The 16,974-nt window shown below is 41.4% G+C and overlaps 1 protein-coding gene across 5 annotated transcripts in view; it reads left to right on the top strand.

Moving 5' to 3' along the window:
* Positions 1-16,974, top strand: part of elp3 (elongator acetyltransferase complex subunit 3) — a 147,886-nt gene that overhangs the window by 91,333 nt on the left and 39,579 nt on the right. For all 5 annotated transcript variants that reach the window (XR_011340272.1, XM_069885914.1, XM_069885912.1 and 2 more), the window contains 2 exons: positions 5,177-5,267; positions 14,596-14,661. Coding sequence is in view for 4 of the 5 variants with exons in the window: in XM_069885914.1 (XP_069742015.1) it covers positions 5,177-5,267; positions 14,596-14,661 (157 nt within the window). In the remaining variant the exon portion in view is untranslated. The remainder of the gene's footprint in view (positions 1-5,176; positions 5,268-14,595; positions 14,662-16,974) is intronic.

Here is a 16,974-nt window from a genome sequence, read left to right as displayed (position 1 = left end):
TCGCTGACCCCCAACTAATTCCACAGAAATGCTGAAGGAACTCAGCAGGTCCTTGTAACCAACATAAAGATGTTATATAATTATAAGTCTCTGAACTCAACACTTTCAGACATCTACCGCACATGGCTTTCAACCTTATTGTTTCCCAACCCTGCACTGCCCGGTTCTACCTCCTACCCAAGAAACTCATTTGTTTCGACAGACCCATTGTTTCACATGCTCCTGCCTCACCAAACTGGTATCAGCTTAATTCAGCTCTGTTTTCCCCCAGTCCAGTCCCTCTCTACCTACATCCAGGACTCTTCATGTGCCCTCCATCACTTTAACAACTTCCAGTTCCCTGAATTCAACCACCTAATCTTTACCATGGATGACCAATCCCTATACACCTCCATCCCCCATACTGAAGGCCTAAAGCCCTTTGTTTATTTCTCAACAAAAGACCCAACCAGTCCCCCTCCACCACTACCCTCCTCTGGCTGGCAGAACTTGTCCTCACCCTCAATAATTTCTCCTTTGACTCATTCCACTTTCTCTAAGTCACGGGTTGCCATGGGTACCTGCATGGGCCCCAGCTATGCCCGTCGCTTTGGCTATGTGGAGCAGTCCATGCTATGAGCCAACACAGGCAAGGCTCCTCAACTCTTCTTTCGCTATATCAACAACTGCTTTGGTGTTGCCTCATGCACCCAAGCTTGTCAATTTTATCCACTTTTCTGCAAACTTCCACCTTGACCTCAAATTCACTCGATCACTGCTCTCCCCTCTCTCAATTTCTCCATCTCAAGAAACAAACTCTGGACAGACATCTTCTACAAGCCCACCAACTCCCTCAGCTACCTCAACTACATCTCTTCCCACCCTGTCCACTGTAAGGATTCCATTCCTCCTCTCAATTCATCCATCTCCATCACATTTGTTCCAAGGGCAAGGACTTCCATGCCAGATCATGAGAAATCCTTCAAAAAAACGTGGCTTCCCCTCTACCACCATCAACTCGCTCGTGCTTATCGTGCATTACCTGCTCATCATTCCCCTCATCCTCATCTACCACTCCATCAGCCTCTGCATCCAACACATCCTCCTCTGCCATTTCCACCACCTACTATGTGATCCCACCACCAGATACAGCTTCCCTTCTCCTTCTCTCTCCAGCTTCTGCAGGAACTCCTCCCTCCATGACTCATTCACCTCCCTTCCCATCAATTTACCCCTTGGCACCTATCCCTGTGACTACAGGAGGTTCTACACTGGCACCCAGATCTCCTCCCTCACCACCTATCAGGGCACCAAACAGCCCTTCATGTGAAGCAACACCTCACTTTGAATCTGCAGGGGTTTATCTACTGCATCCCGTTGTTGTCTTTTCAGCATCGCATAGACTGGACGCGGACTGGGAGATCACTTTGTTGAGAACTTCAGCTCTATCCACTGTAGTAGCGTGGATCTCCCAGTGGCCACGCGTTTCAGATCCATGTCCCGTTCCCTTGCCGACATGTCTGTCCATGGTCTCATGCACTGCAGACTGAGACCACCCGCAAATTGAAGGAACAGCACCTCATATTCCGTCTGGGCACCTTCCAATCGAATGGCATTTAACATTGACTTCTCTGATTTCCATTAGTCTCTCCACCTTCTATCCCTATGTCTCATTTCCCTATGACTGACTCTTTTCTCTTTTCTCTCTGTCTCCTTTCCATTCACAGAGCCAAAACGCCCCTCCCTCAATCAGTTTTTACCTTTCCTCTCTCCTGTCCTCCTACCCATATCCTATACATCTTGTCTGTTGGTCTACACTTCTTCCCCTGCCTATTTTTTCCTTCTCCCCTGTCTCCCTTCACTCATACCTTGAAGAAGGGTTCAGGCCCGAACCCTCAATTATATATCTTTACCTCCTATGGATGCTGCAACACCAGCTCAGTTCCTCTAGTATTTGTGTTTTTAACTACAATCACACCAACTACAGATTTTCGTGTTTCGCCCCAACTGATTCCATCTGCCCTTTCCCTTTCCCATTATCACCTTCCTCCCTTATCCGATTCCTATACTGGTTAAGCCTTTGTTCCTGTTTATCACCTTGTGGCTGCTGCCTCCACCATCAACCCTGTCTCACCTGGCTCCCATCTGCACATTATCCTTCACACCTCAGTCCACCAATCACCTACTGGTTCTTGCCTCACACCTCCTCCTCTTTACACCGTCCAGCCTCCCTCTCCACTCTCTCTAGGAGCTTTTATGCACAAAAGCTGCGTTATTACCTGTATGTTTTTTTTAAAAAGGCAAATTTACCTTTTATGCTGAGGACTGAAAAGGCAGATTGCGCAGTCCTTTTTTTTGTAGCCAAGAGCAGTGCGCCAGTTTCCCAGGGCAAAAGGAGGCGGATGTATAGCTCAGCAGTAGCCGCCCTACCACAGCACCGCCCTTCTACTGCCTGACAGTCTCCTGCCACCTGACAGCCCTGTCAGGAGCGTGAGCAAGCACGGCCTGATAGCTCCACCTGGTCCTCTGTGATAGCACAGTGGGGCTACAGGGCTATCAGCGCAACGTCAATCATCTTACCTTCCTGTTGGACGTGATCAGCCCTCCCCTTTGGAGCTGCATTCAGCAGCAGTCTTTTATGGAGGAGGTGGAGCAACTTCACTCCACCTCTGACTCTACCCCGCCCTGCCCCTCGGGTGGAGGGAACGTTGAACCAGCCAATCCTTTGGACCTTTTATTGGAGGTAAGTGGAGCAATTTAAAGGCAGAGAAAACCTATCTTTACAAATCACTAATTTTCACTATAAAAGGACTTTGTCTTGATGTATGGTCTTGACCAGAAGCATTCATAATTTCTTCCTGCTCTCTTTATCCCCAAAAGATGCGCTGAGTTCTTCCTGCAGTTTGTTTCTTACGCCATTTTCTTCCGCCTTTGAGATATTTGCTTGACCTGATTTCATAAGTGACTTGGTTGAAATTAAAAACTCCTGTTTTGGATTTCTCCACCTCTCTACACTGATCAAGTTGAATCTATAAATAAATTAAAGATCTCTGTTAAATTACCTTTCAGTTCTTTGAACAGGTTCATGTCCAATATGGTCTGATAGTTTAACCTATTATTTTTAACATAATTGTAGTAAACAGTACCGCATCCCTTCTCCTTGTATTCGGAACGCTTTTCCGAGGCAAATGCACCTTAATTTTCAATTGCGTGCATGGATCCCAGACTTGTGCTCAAGGAAGTATTTGTTTTTCTTTCTTGGAACGAAACACACTATTGAATTCCTATTTTCCACAGTATTTCCTGTTCATTTAAAATACACCTCTTTGCAACTTCATGGTTCCATCCACACATCTTTTGATTTAATATCATAGGAGTTTTTATTTATCATAGAAAATAGAAAAAAATTAAATTTGCACATGACATAATCCGATAGAAGGTCGGATTGTACTCACAGTGGTGACAAAAGTTTGCACGGTGAGCGAGATGATTTGTTCTTCAGGGATTGATAAATATATATAAATATAGGCCGAAAGGCAATTTATTGACGAAAGATCATTGTGCTCTGTCCAGTGAAACATGCTTGAATTTTTTTTAAACTTAAGAGCATTGGTGCTTTGAAAAATAGAATTTATTGCCTGTGTTAAAATGGACTGAGCAAAGAATGATATTCCCACATCATTTGTGCCTGCAGCACTCTAAATTTATTGGCTTCTTGTTCATCAATTGCACTCTTTCTGTGATGTCTGCTTATTAAAGTAAGTCTGTTATTTTTACTGTTGTATTCAATGACTTATGACCCATCTGCACTGGCATATAGGTCACTGCTCCTCCAGTACATGTGCGATAAAATAACTGTTACATGGAAGGACATTATTTCAGTTCTGTAGCTCAGTAGATTTTAAATTGACAAGTGAAAGTGAAACCCATAGCTTAAGATGATGAATCACTCGCACCTGTGGATTTTTGACTAAAGTACTGCAATATGAAAGGCACCAGAGAACTAAAGCCAAAAGGAAGTTCAGTCCATCTCTGCTATGGTAAATTAGTGATATTAAAAGGAGGAATGTACTGAACCTTCACTCCCACACGTTCCCCTTCATCAGCATGACTCCAACTGCCTGTGGTAATACCAAAAGAACTTATTCCCCAGTTTGAATACTCCCTTCCAAGGATTGCTTTCATTCTGGGTCTGTACTCTGGTTTAATGACTTGTATTGTGGGTCAGGAAGGGTTGGTTATGGTCTACACAGAAATGCCCGAAGCAGCTGCAGCTTGCTCCTCTATTTCAGCATATAGGATGGCCCATGTGCAGCCATCCTGACACGTTTACCTCACATTTAGCATGAAAATAGATGCAGGTGCTTTCTTCCCCATTTTTTTCCCTCAAGGTGCTTCCTTTTTTTTAAGGAGATGACAGCTTTTTATTTTTACTGTTGTGTTCTACTGGGTGAAGTATTGTAATGAAATCTCTGTGCACAGCAAGATTTGACAAATGACAAGCTATCTTAACTGCTGATGTTGGTTAAGGAAAAGAATGTTGACACAACTCCTCGGCTGTTCTTTAAAATGTAGGCCCACTGATTGCCTCTCATTTTAAATGCAACATCTTTAAAAATGAAGCATCGTACCAGTACAGGACTGAAGTCCTGGATTTGTGAAGGTAAGTTACAAACTAAAACTCTCTAATGTTATAGCAAATACAAAAGTAATCCATTGCACCACCATCTAGGAGCTTTGAATTTGACTGACAGGTAGCTGATCTGAAATTGCCTGATGGGACACCCAGGGCCCTGATGTATTGATGTGTAACAGGAGGCATCCCTTCATTGAGTTGCAAATGCTATCAATGATAAACCATCTTAATAAAAGAACGATTTGGGGAATTTGCCACTTAGATATCGCAAAGTTATAATCATGCTTAGAATACTAATTCTTTCCTTACTGGAGATGCTGGAAATCTGAAATAAAAGCAGAAAATGTTGGATATACTCAGCAAGATTTGTGGAGAGCAGTTTAACATTGGCAAAAGGATAGTGATGGTGAAATGACCACAGTTGCTACCTGACCTGAATCTTTCTAGTTTTTTCTGGCTTTATTGTGGACTGAGAACTGTTTTTGCAGAATACAATGTAATCAGTAGTTAGTCTGATGAGTGTGCCTTTGTGGTGGGTTATTTAGCTTTTATTATTTACAGAGATATTCCAATGCCTCTAGTCACTTCTGGTGTGGAACATGGAAACCTGCGAGAACTAGCCCTGGCCAGGATGAAAGACTGGGGAACTGAGGTAAGGCATGAAAAGGAAATTTTCTCTTATTTTTCAAATCTTAACATACTCTGTGAATGTTTTATGAAAATATATCAAAATGTGTGTCACTTTGGGCAGCTTGGTTAGCATAGCAGTTAGTGCAACGACCAGGTTCAAATCCGATGCTGACTGTTTGTATGTTCTCCCCGTGTTTGCATGGGTTTCATCCAGGTGCCCCGATTTTCTCCCACATTCCAACCACATGGAGGGTTGGTCATTTCAGTTAACATGGGTGTATTTGGGCAGCATGGCCTGTTAACATGCTGTATCTCCTAATTTAAAAATAATTAAATTATCAATATGTCACCAAATGTAAGTAAATGTTGCTCGTCAAAACTTGTTAAATTGTTGAAAACATTGACAGGTAAGATTGCAGGGACCATGATGCCCAAGACCAGAGGACAGTTTGAAAATGAGGGATGGGGTGTTGCAGACTGAGCTGATGAGAAATGTCTTCACTCACAGAGAGGTAATCCTTTGTGATTCTCTTATCTGGGAGATTCATAAGAAATAGGAGCAGGTCGGCCATCTGACCTGTCAAGCCTGCTCCGCTTTTCAATAAGATCGTGGCTGATATGATGGGCTCATCTCCACCTACCTGCCTTTTCCACATACTATGTAAAAATCTATCCATCCTTGTCTTAAATATATTTACTGAGGTATAGTCCACTGTTTCAATGGGCAGAGAATTTAATAGGATTCCTCACTCGCTGGGAAAAGCAGTTCCTCCTCTTCTCTGTCCTAAATCTACTCTCCTGAATCGAGGCTATGTCCCCTTGATCTGGTCTCCCCTACCAATGGAAACAACTTACCTACCTCTCTTATTTCATAATTTCATGATTTTATAAATTTCTATAAGATGGATCTCCTCTCACTCTTCTGAATTCCAGGGAGTACAGTCTCCAGTGACTCAATTTCTCTTCATGTCTGGAATCAACCTGGTGAACCTCCTCTGCACTTCCTCCAAGGCCATTGTATCCAACCTCGTCAGGAGACCGACTGCACTGAGTAGTCCAGATGCAGCCTCACCAGTACACTGTAAAGTAGCAGCATAACCTCCCTGCTCCTAAATTCAATCCCTCTCGCAATGAAGGCCAACATTCCATTGACCTTGATAGCCTGCTGCATCTGCAAACCAACCTGTTGTGATTCATGCCCAAGCATTCTCAAGACCTTCTACACATCAGCAGGCTACAGTCACTTTCCATTTAAATCATAATCTGATCTTCCATTCTTCTTTCCAAAGTGAATAACCTCACATTAACCACATTACCAACATTAATCCATCTGCCAGACCCTGCTCACTCACTTAACCTATCTCTATCTCTCTGCAGACTCTCTGTATCCTCTGCTCTATTTGCTTTTCTATTCAATGTAGTGTCATCAACAAACTTGGATACACTACACACTACTCCTCTTCCATATCACTAATGTATATCATGAACACCAACCCCTGCAGGACCCTGCTCACCACTGATCGCCAACCAGAAAAACATCCCTGTATTCCAACTCTCTGCTTTCTATTGGTTAACCATTCCTCAATCCATGCTAATGCATTACCCCCAACTCTATGCATTCTTATGTTATGGATGTCTTTTATTTGGAACCTTATCAAAGGCTTTCTGACAATCTGAGTAAACAATGTCCATCTGTTCTCCTTTATCTTTTGCACTCATTATATCCTCAAAGAACTCCGGTAAGTTTATCAAACAGGACCTACCTTTGCTGAATCCATGCTGCATCTGCCTGATGGATCCATTTTGGTCCAGATGCCTTGCAATTTCTTCTTTAATTATAGCTTCAAGCATTTCCCAACTACAGATGGCATGACATTTGCTGTGTCTAATCCTCCAAGAGAATTTTGGTAAATTGTCACTAAAGCCTCCACTATAACTTCTGCCGTTTCAGTATTGTGGGATGCATTCCATCAGGACCAGGGGACTTGGATATATTTAGGCCCACAAATTTGCTCAGTATTACCTCTTTTGTGATAGCTATTGTGTCCAGGTCCTCACTATCCATCACATCCATAACCTCTGTCTTTATCATGGTAGACATATCTTCCATCGTGAAGACTGACACAAAATAGCAATACAAAGCCTCAGCCATTTCCTTGTTATCTAATATCAATTCCCCTTCTCATCCTATGTTCACTTTAAACACTTTTTTCCATTTTAAATAAATACAAAAACCTTGCCTTTCCTTTTTTTTATATTTTGCGTTGATCCTTTTTCATAAAGTTTTTGCAATCTTCTAGTTTCTCACTTCTCTTTGTGACTGAACTTGCAAGCTTTTAGTTTATTCCCTTCCTTTATTACCTTAGTTATCCAAGGCTTGGCTGTCCTTGCCTTTAACTGGAATATACTTTTGTTGAGCTCCATGAAAAATCTCTTTGTAAGTCTGCTACTCTTCCTCATCTGTCCTGGCATATAGCCTGCATTCCCAGTCTACACTGGCCAACTCCTCCCTGATCCCTTTGTAGTTTCCCTTGTTTAGGCATAATACACTGGTTCTAGACCAAACTATTGCACCCCTCATTTGTTTAAGAAACTCAATCATACTGTAATCACTTTTTCCAAGAGGATCCTTAACTACAAGATCGCTTATTTTACCTGTCTCCTTCCACAGGACCAGATCCAAGACAGCATGTTCTCTTGTAGGTTCAGTAACATGCTGTTCAAGAAAGCTATCACAAATGCATTCTACGAAGTCCTCCTCAAAGTTGCCTCGACCAACCTAATTCACCTTGTCTCTGTGTATGTGAAAGTCCACGATAACTGCATTCTTACATGCCTCTGATATTTCTTGGGTTATTGTATAAACAACTCCTATCAGTGATTTTTTTTTTTAACTCTCTTTACTATTCCTAATCTTTACCCAGACGGATTCAACATTTTACTCCATAGATCTTGTATCATCTCACAATTGCTCCGATCTCATCCTGAACTAAGTGCTACTCCATCTCCCTTACATTCCTGCCTGCCCTTCTGTATTACATGATATCCTTGGATTTTTAATTCCCAATCCTCTCCATCCTACAACCATACTTCTATAATGGCCACAAAATCAGACACCTTTTACTGATTTGTGGCACAAGTCACACCTAGGAGGCAGGAGAAGAGTAGACATGACAATCAGGAGAGGGAGAGGGAAAGGGAACAGGGAGCCTCTGTGGTCATTCCCCTCAATAATAGGTAGGACATTTTGGATGCTGTTGAAGGGGATAGCCTAGCAGGGATGACCATGGTGATCAGGTCTCTGGCATAAAGTCTGGTCCTGTGGATAAAATGGTATGAGAGGAAATTAGGTGAGCTGCAGTGATAGAGGATTTTATTAGGGGGACAGATGAGAGGTTCTGTGGAAGGAATCGATTTCTGGATGCTAATGTTCTTTCCTCCCCCCCCCCCCCCCACCCCCGTGACAGGTTCCAAGATATCTCAGATCAAGTTCACAGCATTCTCAGGATGAAGGGTGAACAGCAGGATGTTGTGGACCATGTAGGGACCAAAGAAGTGAGTAGGAAGGGGAAGGAGATCTTTCAGAGTTTAGGAGGTTAGGCACAAAATTGAAGGATAGGACCTCTATGGTTGAGATCTCAGTATTGCTATCCATGCCAAAAGCTAGTGTGGTTAGAAATAGAAGGATAATGTAGCTTAACATGTGACTAAAGACAAGGTCCAGGATTCTGGATCATTGGGCTCGGTTCCAGGGAACAGGGTGGTTTGCATCTGAACTGGAGGGGAACTAATATCCTTGTAGAAAGGTTTGCTGGCACTGCTCCAGGTGTGAGTTTAAACTAGATTTTCAGGAGGATGGGTGCCAGAGCAGATAGGAGTGTGGAGGAGGTAAAAGATGATGTAAAAATTGCATGTAATGTTAGAAGTCAAAGGGCTCTATGTGGTGGAAATGTTCTCGGGTGCATCTATTTCAATGCAAGGAGTATTGTATAGGAAAGGCACATGAGCTGAGAGCATGGATTAGCACTTGGAATTATGACATTGTGACCATTAGTGAAACTTGATTGTGGACTGGCAGCTCAATGTCCTGGGCTTCTATTATTTCAAACGTGATTAGAATGGGAGGATGAAAGGGGGAGGAGAGGCTGTGTTCAGGCAGGATGGACCAAAGGGCTCATCTACTGAGGCTATATAGTTGGATCTGAGGAATGGGAAAAGTATGACCACACTCATGGGGTTGTATTACAGACTGCTCAATACTCAATGAGAATTGAAGGAGCAAATCTGTAGAGAGAGCAGACAGCTGCAGGAACATAAGGTGTGATAGTAGGAGATTTTAACATTCCACATATTGACGAGGACTCCCTTAATGTAAAAGGTCTGGATGGCTTGGAATTTGTCAAATATATTCAGGAAAGTTCTTTAAATCAATATATAGAGGTACCAACTAGGATGAGGACAATACTAAATCTCCTTTTAGGGACAGGTGACAGAAATATACATAGGGGATTATTTTGGGTCCAGTGATCATAATGCCATTAGTTTCAAGTTAATTATGGAGAAGGATAAGTGTGGCCCCGGGCTAAACTGGAGAAAGGTCAATTTTGAGGAAATGAGAAAGGATCTAGAATGTGTGGATTGGAATAGTTGTTTTTGGACAAGGATGTGCAGGGTAAGTGGAGATCCTTCAGAGGTGAAATATTGAGAATACAGAATCTGTATATTCCTGTCATGGTTAAAGGCAAAGTTAGCAGGCATACAGAACCTTGGTTTTCAGGAAAGATTTTGGAAGAAGAGGTGTATAGCAAGTGTTGGCCACATGGAGCAAATGAGGTACTTCAGGAGTATTTTTTTTAATGCAAGAAAAACATCAAAAGGCTAAAAGAAGACCTGAGGCTGCTTTGGCAGACAATGTGAAGAAAATCCTCAAGGTTTCTACAGGTATATTAAGAGCAAAAGGACAGTAAGGGACAAAATTGGTCCCTTGAAGATCAGAATGGTTGGCTATGTATGGAGCAAAAATAGATGGGGGAGAAATGTTTATCAGTATTTACTCAGGAAACTGGCAGTACAGAGTCATGAGAAGTTAGGAAAACAAGTAATTAGGACATGTAACTTGTACAGATTAAAGAGGAGGAGGTGCTTGATGTCTTAAAGGAAAAATGGTGGATAAATCCTCAGGGCCTGATGAGATATTCCCTCAGGCCTTGAGGGAGGCTAGTGTAGAGATTGCAGGGGTGCCGGCAGAAATATCAAAATGGCCATGGGTATGGTATCAGAAGATTGGAGGGTAGCTCATGTTTTTCCATTTTTAAAACAAAGCTCCAAAAGTAACCCTGGAAATTATAGGCCAATGAACCCCACATCAGTAGTTGATAAATTATTAGAAAGTGCTCTAAGAAATCAGATGTACAAGTATTTGGATAGCCAGGGACTGATTGGGGATAGTCAACATGGCAATCTTGTATAGTTTTTCGAGGCGGTTATCAGGAAGTTTGAAGGAATGGCTGTGTAAGTTCTCTATTCATTATTAAGGCTTTTGACAAGATCCCACATGGGAGGCTAATCCGGAAAGTTCAGAAGCTCAGTATTTATGGTGAGATAAACATGTGCTCTATGGGACAAGTGAGAGAGTGATGGTGGATGATTGCGTCTCTGATTGGAGGCCTGTGACTAATGGTGTGCATCAGGGATCGATGCTGGGAACATTGTTGTTTATCATCTACAACAGTAATCTGGATGCTAATGTGGTAAATTGGATCAGCAAGTTTGTTGATGACACAGATTGGAGGTATTGTGGACAATGAGGAAGGCTTTCAAATTGTGTTGAGGGATCTGGACCAGCTGGAAAAAATGGGCTGAAATTGAATGTAGACAAGTGGCATTTTGGAAGGACAAATCAAGAAAGGACATACACTAACTGGTCGGGAATTGAGGAGTGCTATAAAATAGGGGGATCTGGGAATATATAATTCCATGAAAATGGTGTCACAGGTGGATAGGATTATAAAAAGAGCTTTTGGCATATTGGCCTTCATAAATCAAAGTATTGACTATAGGAATTGGGATGTTATGGTAAAGTTGTATAAGACATTGGTGAGGCCAAATTTGGAGTATTGTGTGCAGTTTTGGTCACCTCTCTGCAGGAAATATGTTAATAAGATTGAAAGAGTGCAGAGATGATTTACTAGGATGTTGCCCAGACTTCAGGAACTGAGTTACAAGGTAAGGTTAAACAGGTTAGAACTTTATTCCCTTGAAGAACGAGGAGTGATTTGATAGAGATATTTAAAATTCTGAGGGTTATAGATAGGGCAAATGAGGGTGGGCTTTTGACACTGAGGGTAGGTGAAATACAAACCAGAGGACATGGATTAAGGGTGAAAGGAGAAAAGTTTAGGGGGAACCTCTTCACAGAGAGTGGTGGGAGTGTGGAACAAGCTGTCAACTGAAGTGGTAAACATTTAAGAAGAATTTGGACAGGTACATGGATGGGGAGGGATTTGGAGGGCTATGGACTGGTTACAGGTCAGTGTAAAAATAGGTGGAAAAATAGTTCAGCACAGACTAGATGGGCTGAAGAGTCTGTTTCTGTGCTGTAATGTTCTATGGTTGTAAGTTCACTAACCCTGATTTGCACAAGTTTTCTGACCTTATTTTGAATCCACAGACATTCAGCTTGTACGAACCCAGAGGATTCCAAAACCCAGCACCAATAGAAATTCACCGTCAATGGTTACTTAAACAGAACTTGCTTTTAATTTTCTTTAAACATAAAAACAGGATTAAACTTTAACTTATTACTATTAACTTAACCCCCTTTTAATTCTAAGCACAAGTGTATGTAATATGTATATGTTCAGGAATGTTCTTTGTTTCACAGTCCAATCATTCACTTTTCACCAAGTTCACAGGTTTCAGGTCATTTTTATACTGTGCACAGAATTTAACATTTATTAATCTCCACCAGGCTCTGGTGCTTAAAGTTAAATTGTTACCTCTCTTGAAGGTTCTTGTTAGTTTAAGAGAGATATTTTCTGCTCGTTGGACACCCAGAACTGATTTCCTCCAATCAGTCATTTCAGTGTCTTACTGAAGAAACTTGCCCCATCATGGGTTTTCCAAATGATAATCTCTTCTTCCAGGTCACCACAGAGTTCCTCTTATTTCCCTTATTTTAGGAGAAACACTCTAGCCAGCCATTTCCTCTTGTAAGGGCTACAAGGATTTTGAACAGGCTGAACTCAGAACTCACAACCCGTCTTCAAACTGGTGTTTCCAACAAGCCTGCCAGCTGACCATTTTGCAGTTTCAACTGCTACTGTAGAACTGACCTCTCTCTCTCTGTGAGAGAAGAATCTTGTTTGTTTTTTCCTTTCTCTGCTTGTTAAAACCAAAACCTCTCCCAAGGCTCCATACCCAATCTTTGAAAGATCTTATCAGCACTTGAGCCTGGACTTTTTCATTTGCATCTGCTTTTGAAATTCTTTCCAAAACAGTCCCATTGTCTTTTACAAAGCCAACTGGAGCCTGAATGTCTGGCTTCAGCAAAGCTCTTTCATTTTAAATGAGATGTCTTTTATGAAGTGTTACTCTGTGAAGTGACCTACACTAAATCCTCACAATCTCTTTTAAAGACTTATTTATTCATAACCATACCAGTGCCCTTCTTATTAAAATCTGTAATCTTTGCCTTTTTGCACTTTTAAATATTCTACTCTTCTTTAAAAGCTTTGACTTTATCCACACTTCTTTCACTTTATCCATCCTTCTCCAATCAATTGAAACCCGCCCTCCACACTATTTACCTGTCCACAGTCCTAATTATGCGATTCGTCAGGACCCAGGTCCTATCATAATTCACTTGGAGCCTACTGAGCAGCTCCAATACTGGTGCCAGTTTCCCATGAATTAGAACCACTTCTCCCACACCAATCTTTGAGCCATGCATTTAACTCTCTAATCTTCTTGATTCTGTGCCAATTTGCAAGTGTTTCAGATAGTAATCGAGAGATTACCAGCTTTTTCATTTCTGCCTTTAATTTAGCTCCTCAGATTTCCTCAGCAGAACCTCTTTCCTGGTTCTATGTATGTCGTTGGTTCCCACAACAACTGGATCTTTGTCCTCCAACTGTAAATTCCTTTGTAAATATCTCCATTTGCCACTACATTTTTCTTCTCTTCCCCCTGCTGGAATGTGCAAGTTCAGTCATTGAATTCATTGGAAACAAAGATTGGTTAAGGAATGTGGGTATAGTCCAAGAAAATGGTGCTGAGGTTAATTAGCAAAGCAGGCTCAAAAGACCTGAGGCTTGTTCCTGCTCCTATTTCTTGTTATGATTACTTTAGGTGGTACCAAACAGATATTCAGGATGTTGAAATATTAGTCATATAAACCTAGAGCCGAGAGTCCAGCATGAGCTTTTTTTAATTCATCCTTGTAATCTGGATGTAACTCTCAATTTATTGCCCATCTCAAACTGAGCTTGACAAGTCATTAATGAGCTGCTTCTACCACTGAAGAGCATCTTATCAACAGTGTACACTGGAGTCACGTAGTAATAGTGGTAAATGAAATGAAAGGTCAGGGCTGCCGATCAAGATCGCAAACTGTTAGAGTTGCATTCCATGGAGTGTAATGGAACATTCTTTATTAGGAGTGTAACTCGAACAGTTTGGGAAAGCAAAATCATGGAATACTCAGCCTCTGATCTGCTTTAGCTACCACCTTATTTACATGGCTGATCTACTTGCATATTTTATCTTCTCCTTGCATTGGATATCAATAGTAAATATTCAACAATGCCATTTCATTGAATATCATTGCAACTGTTTAGACTTTGGTGATCCGACTTGTGTGTCACATCTGTCACTTGCCAGTTTCCAATCCAAGCCTAAATGTAGTTCAGATCTTGCTGTATGCAGGCATGTGGAAAGATAAAGATTGCTCAGTTAGCAACGAGCATCCCCAATTTTAATCTCATGATGTGGGAAAAGTCTTCATTGAAGTAGATTAATAAGACTAAAGAATTTTTGTAGTGATCCCAGGGCTGAGGTCATTGGCAACAATCTCTTCTATCAGTATAGATCACGTGTGTGAGGAGAGAGTGATTGGTGGTGGTTTAGTGGTGGAATGTATTTTTGATGCTTTATTGAACAGCACACAGTTTCTTTGTGAACTGAATTGGAATGGCTTGCCTAGAGGCATACCTTGACATGGAGCAGTACAATGAAAGCAGTAATACTATATATAGGTGAGTCTTTGTAAAAATTCACTCGGCAGGTGATTCTCCAGATGAACCCACTGTTTGCACATCAGAAATGTCCTAATTTGGCTTTACCACTTTCAGTGTCGAGATGTTCGTACAAGAGAGGTTGGGATCCAGGAAATTCACCATAAAGTGCGACCATATCAGGTAGGTGTAGCTCTTCAGGAAGAGGAGACAATTTGTGGTCAGATTGATAACACTGAACAACAAAGATTTTGCTTCCTGAACAGTTTGGGGTATATTTTATGGGTTTTGGGCTGCTGATCACAAAAACCACCTCAAAATTTTCCTATCGTGTATGTTTTTTTAGACATTACTTATTTTCGTGATTTCCTGTCATAATTTAAGTCTACTTCAGGCAAACAAAACCACGAAGTGCAACATGTCATTGAAAATGCATTTTCTGTATTCGCACTTGGACGTCTTCCCTGCTGATCTTGGTGCAGTCAGTGACGAACATGGTGAAAGGTTTCACCAGGACATTGCAACCATAGAAAAGTGATATCAGGGCAAGTGGAATCCATCAATGCTGGCTAACTATTGTTGGACACAGGCACGAGAGGCATCAGATGCTGAATACAAACGAAAATTAGTGGCAAAACATTTTTAAGTTAGTTCATTTAGCGTCATTAAACATGCTAAATTCAATAAAATTTAATTTTGTGTTTCTCCAACTTCCTATATGATACAGCAAATCTGAAATTATCTCTGTGTTCAATCTGAAGTTGCCGTATCATAATCCCCAGGGTTGTTTTTCCCCCAGGAAGCAAAATTCGTTGTCCAGTGTAATCTTACAGCTTTCTAACATTGCATTTAATTTTGAAAATCAGCCTTTTGTGTTTAGCTTTTTTTAAGTGTGTGATTTTGTTTTTACTGATAAAATGTGAAGAAAGCTGATGCAGCGATGCAGTTCCTCTTTCCAGAGAAGCCCAGTCTATCTCCATCTATCCAGCGGTGCTTTCATTGCTGCAGAGATTAACCAGTGTGAAGCTACTTTGCCATCAATCGTGAACTTTAGATAAATTCTTCAGCAAAGAACACATTCATTCAGCACAAATGGTTGATGCTTGTGTTTACCTTTCCATTCTACTTTTGTCCCTCATATATGGATCATGTGTTCCATTCATTGTATCATTGCTTTTATTTGTAATCAAGTGACAGATAGATCCATGACGATGTCAATAGCCAGCAATGATTTGCCCCTCCTATGAGGCATATTGGAATCCTGCTCATGAGCAGGATATCTTAGTGGACAGCTTACCTACAGTGCTGACCACAGTATATAATAAATGCAACATGGGCTCTGCTGTTGAATTTCATTAATACAAGTGTGTGCCTAAATACCATTAGTTCGAGTTTCCAGACATCATGACCAACACCAATAAACAAAGGGGATTTTTTTTGGCAAATTGAATGACCAAAGGAACTGCTCACACTAACCATACGTGACTCTCATATTCATGAAACAGCATTTATTTATTTATTTAGATGAAATACTTGTCCTGCATATGGAGCAGCAGAGTGGTGAGCGCAACACCTCTACAGTGCCGGCAATTGGGACCAGGGTTCAAATCTCATGCTATCTGAAAGGAGTTTGTACGTTCCCTCTGTGGGGCTCCGGTTTCCTCCCACTGTTTGAAACATACTAGGGGTGTAGGTTAATTGGGTATAAATTGGGTGGCACGGTCTTGTGGGCAGAAATGGCCTGTTACCGTACTGTATGTCTAAATTTATAAATTCATATACAATATACTGTTGTATGTGTGTTGTATCTGGTTGTGTGTCTGTATGTTATGCACCAAGTACTGGAGAATGCTGTTGGGTTGTATTGGTGCAATCACATGACAATAAACTTGGCTTGAAATTATGTGAAGCTTCACCATTGTCTGTTTCCAGTTGTTCCTGAAAGTTAGAGCAAACAGGCACTTCCTCTCCACACCTCCACACATTTCCTCTTTCACTCACTTATATTTCTGTCACTTTCATAACTTTTAGGTTATCAGATGAATATCAGTTTTTTCCCTGAAAGAAAGGAAGCAGCTTGGGTGATAAAGGGAGCATCAAACTCTGATTGAAGTCCCGCAGGACTTGCCTAAGCTGCTGCTGCTCATCTTTCACTGCTTTACTAACTTCTGATTATCACAACTCTGGTGGGAAAAATGTGTTGAGCTGTAGCTTGGAGAGAAGGTGCGAAGACAAAAAAAAACCCACCACTGAACAGGGATCCCAAGGTGGTCCCAGTCAGTCATCAATCTGTGTGAAAAATTGATTTGTTCCTGGGAGCACAATTAGTCTGATCTCCTTCAAATCCAGTGAACAGGAATAGTTCAGGTAATCAGGAATTTGTACTACAAACTGCCAGAAGGTTTTATTGATAATTTAACCACTTCGTCTTTCTTCAACGTGCATCTGCCACCTGTTCATGATCTTGCATCTGTTTGTTCAGCACCCCACTCCAGC

Source organism: Narcine bancroftii, chromosome 6, assembly GCF_036971445.1.
Source record: "Narcine bancroftii isolate sNarBan1 chromosome 6, sNarBan1.hap1, whole genome shotgun sequence".
NCBI classification, from domain to species: domain Eukaryota; kingdom Metazoa; phylum Chordata; class Chondrichthyes; order Torpediniformes; family Narcinidae; genus Narcine; species Narcine bancroftii.
This window is presented reverse-complemented; position numbering and strand designations above follow the sequence as displayed.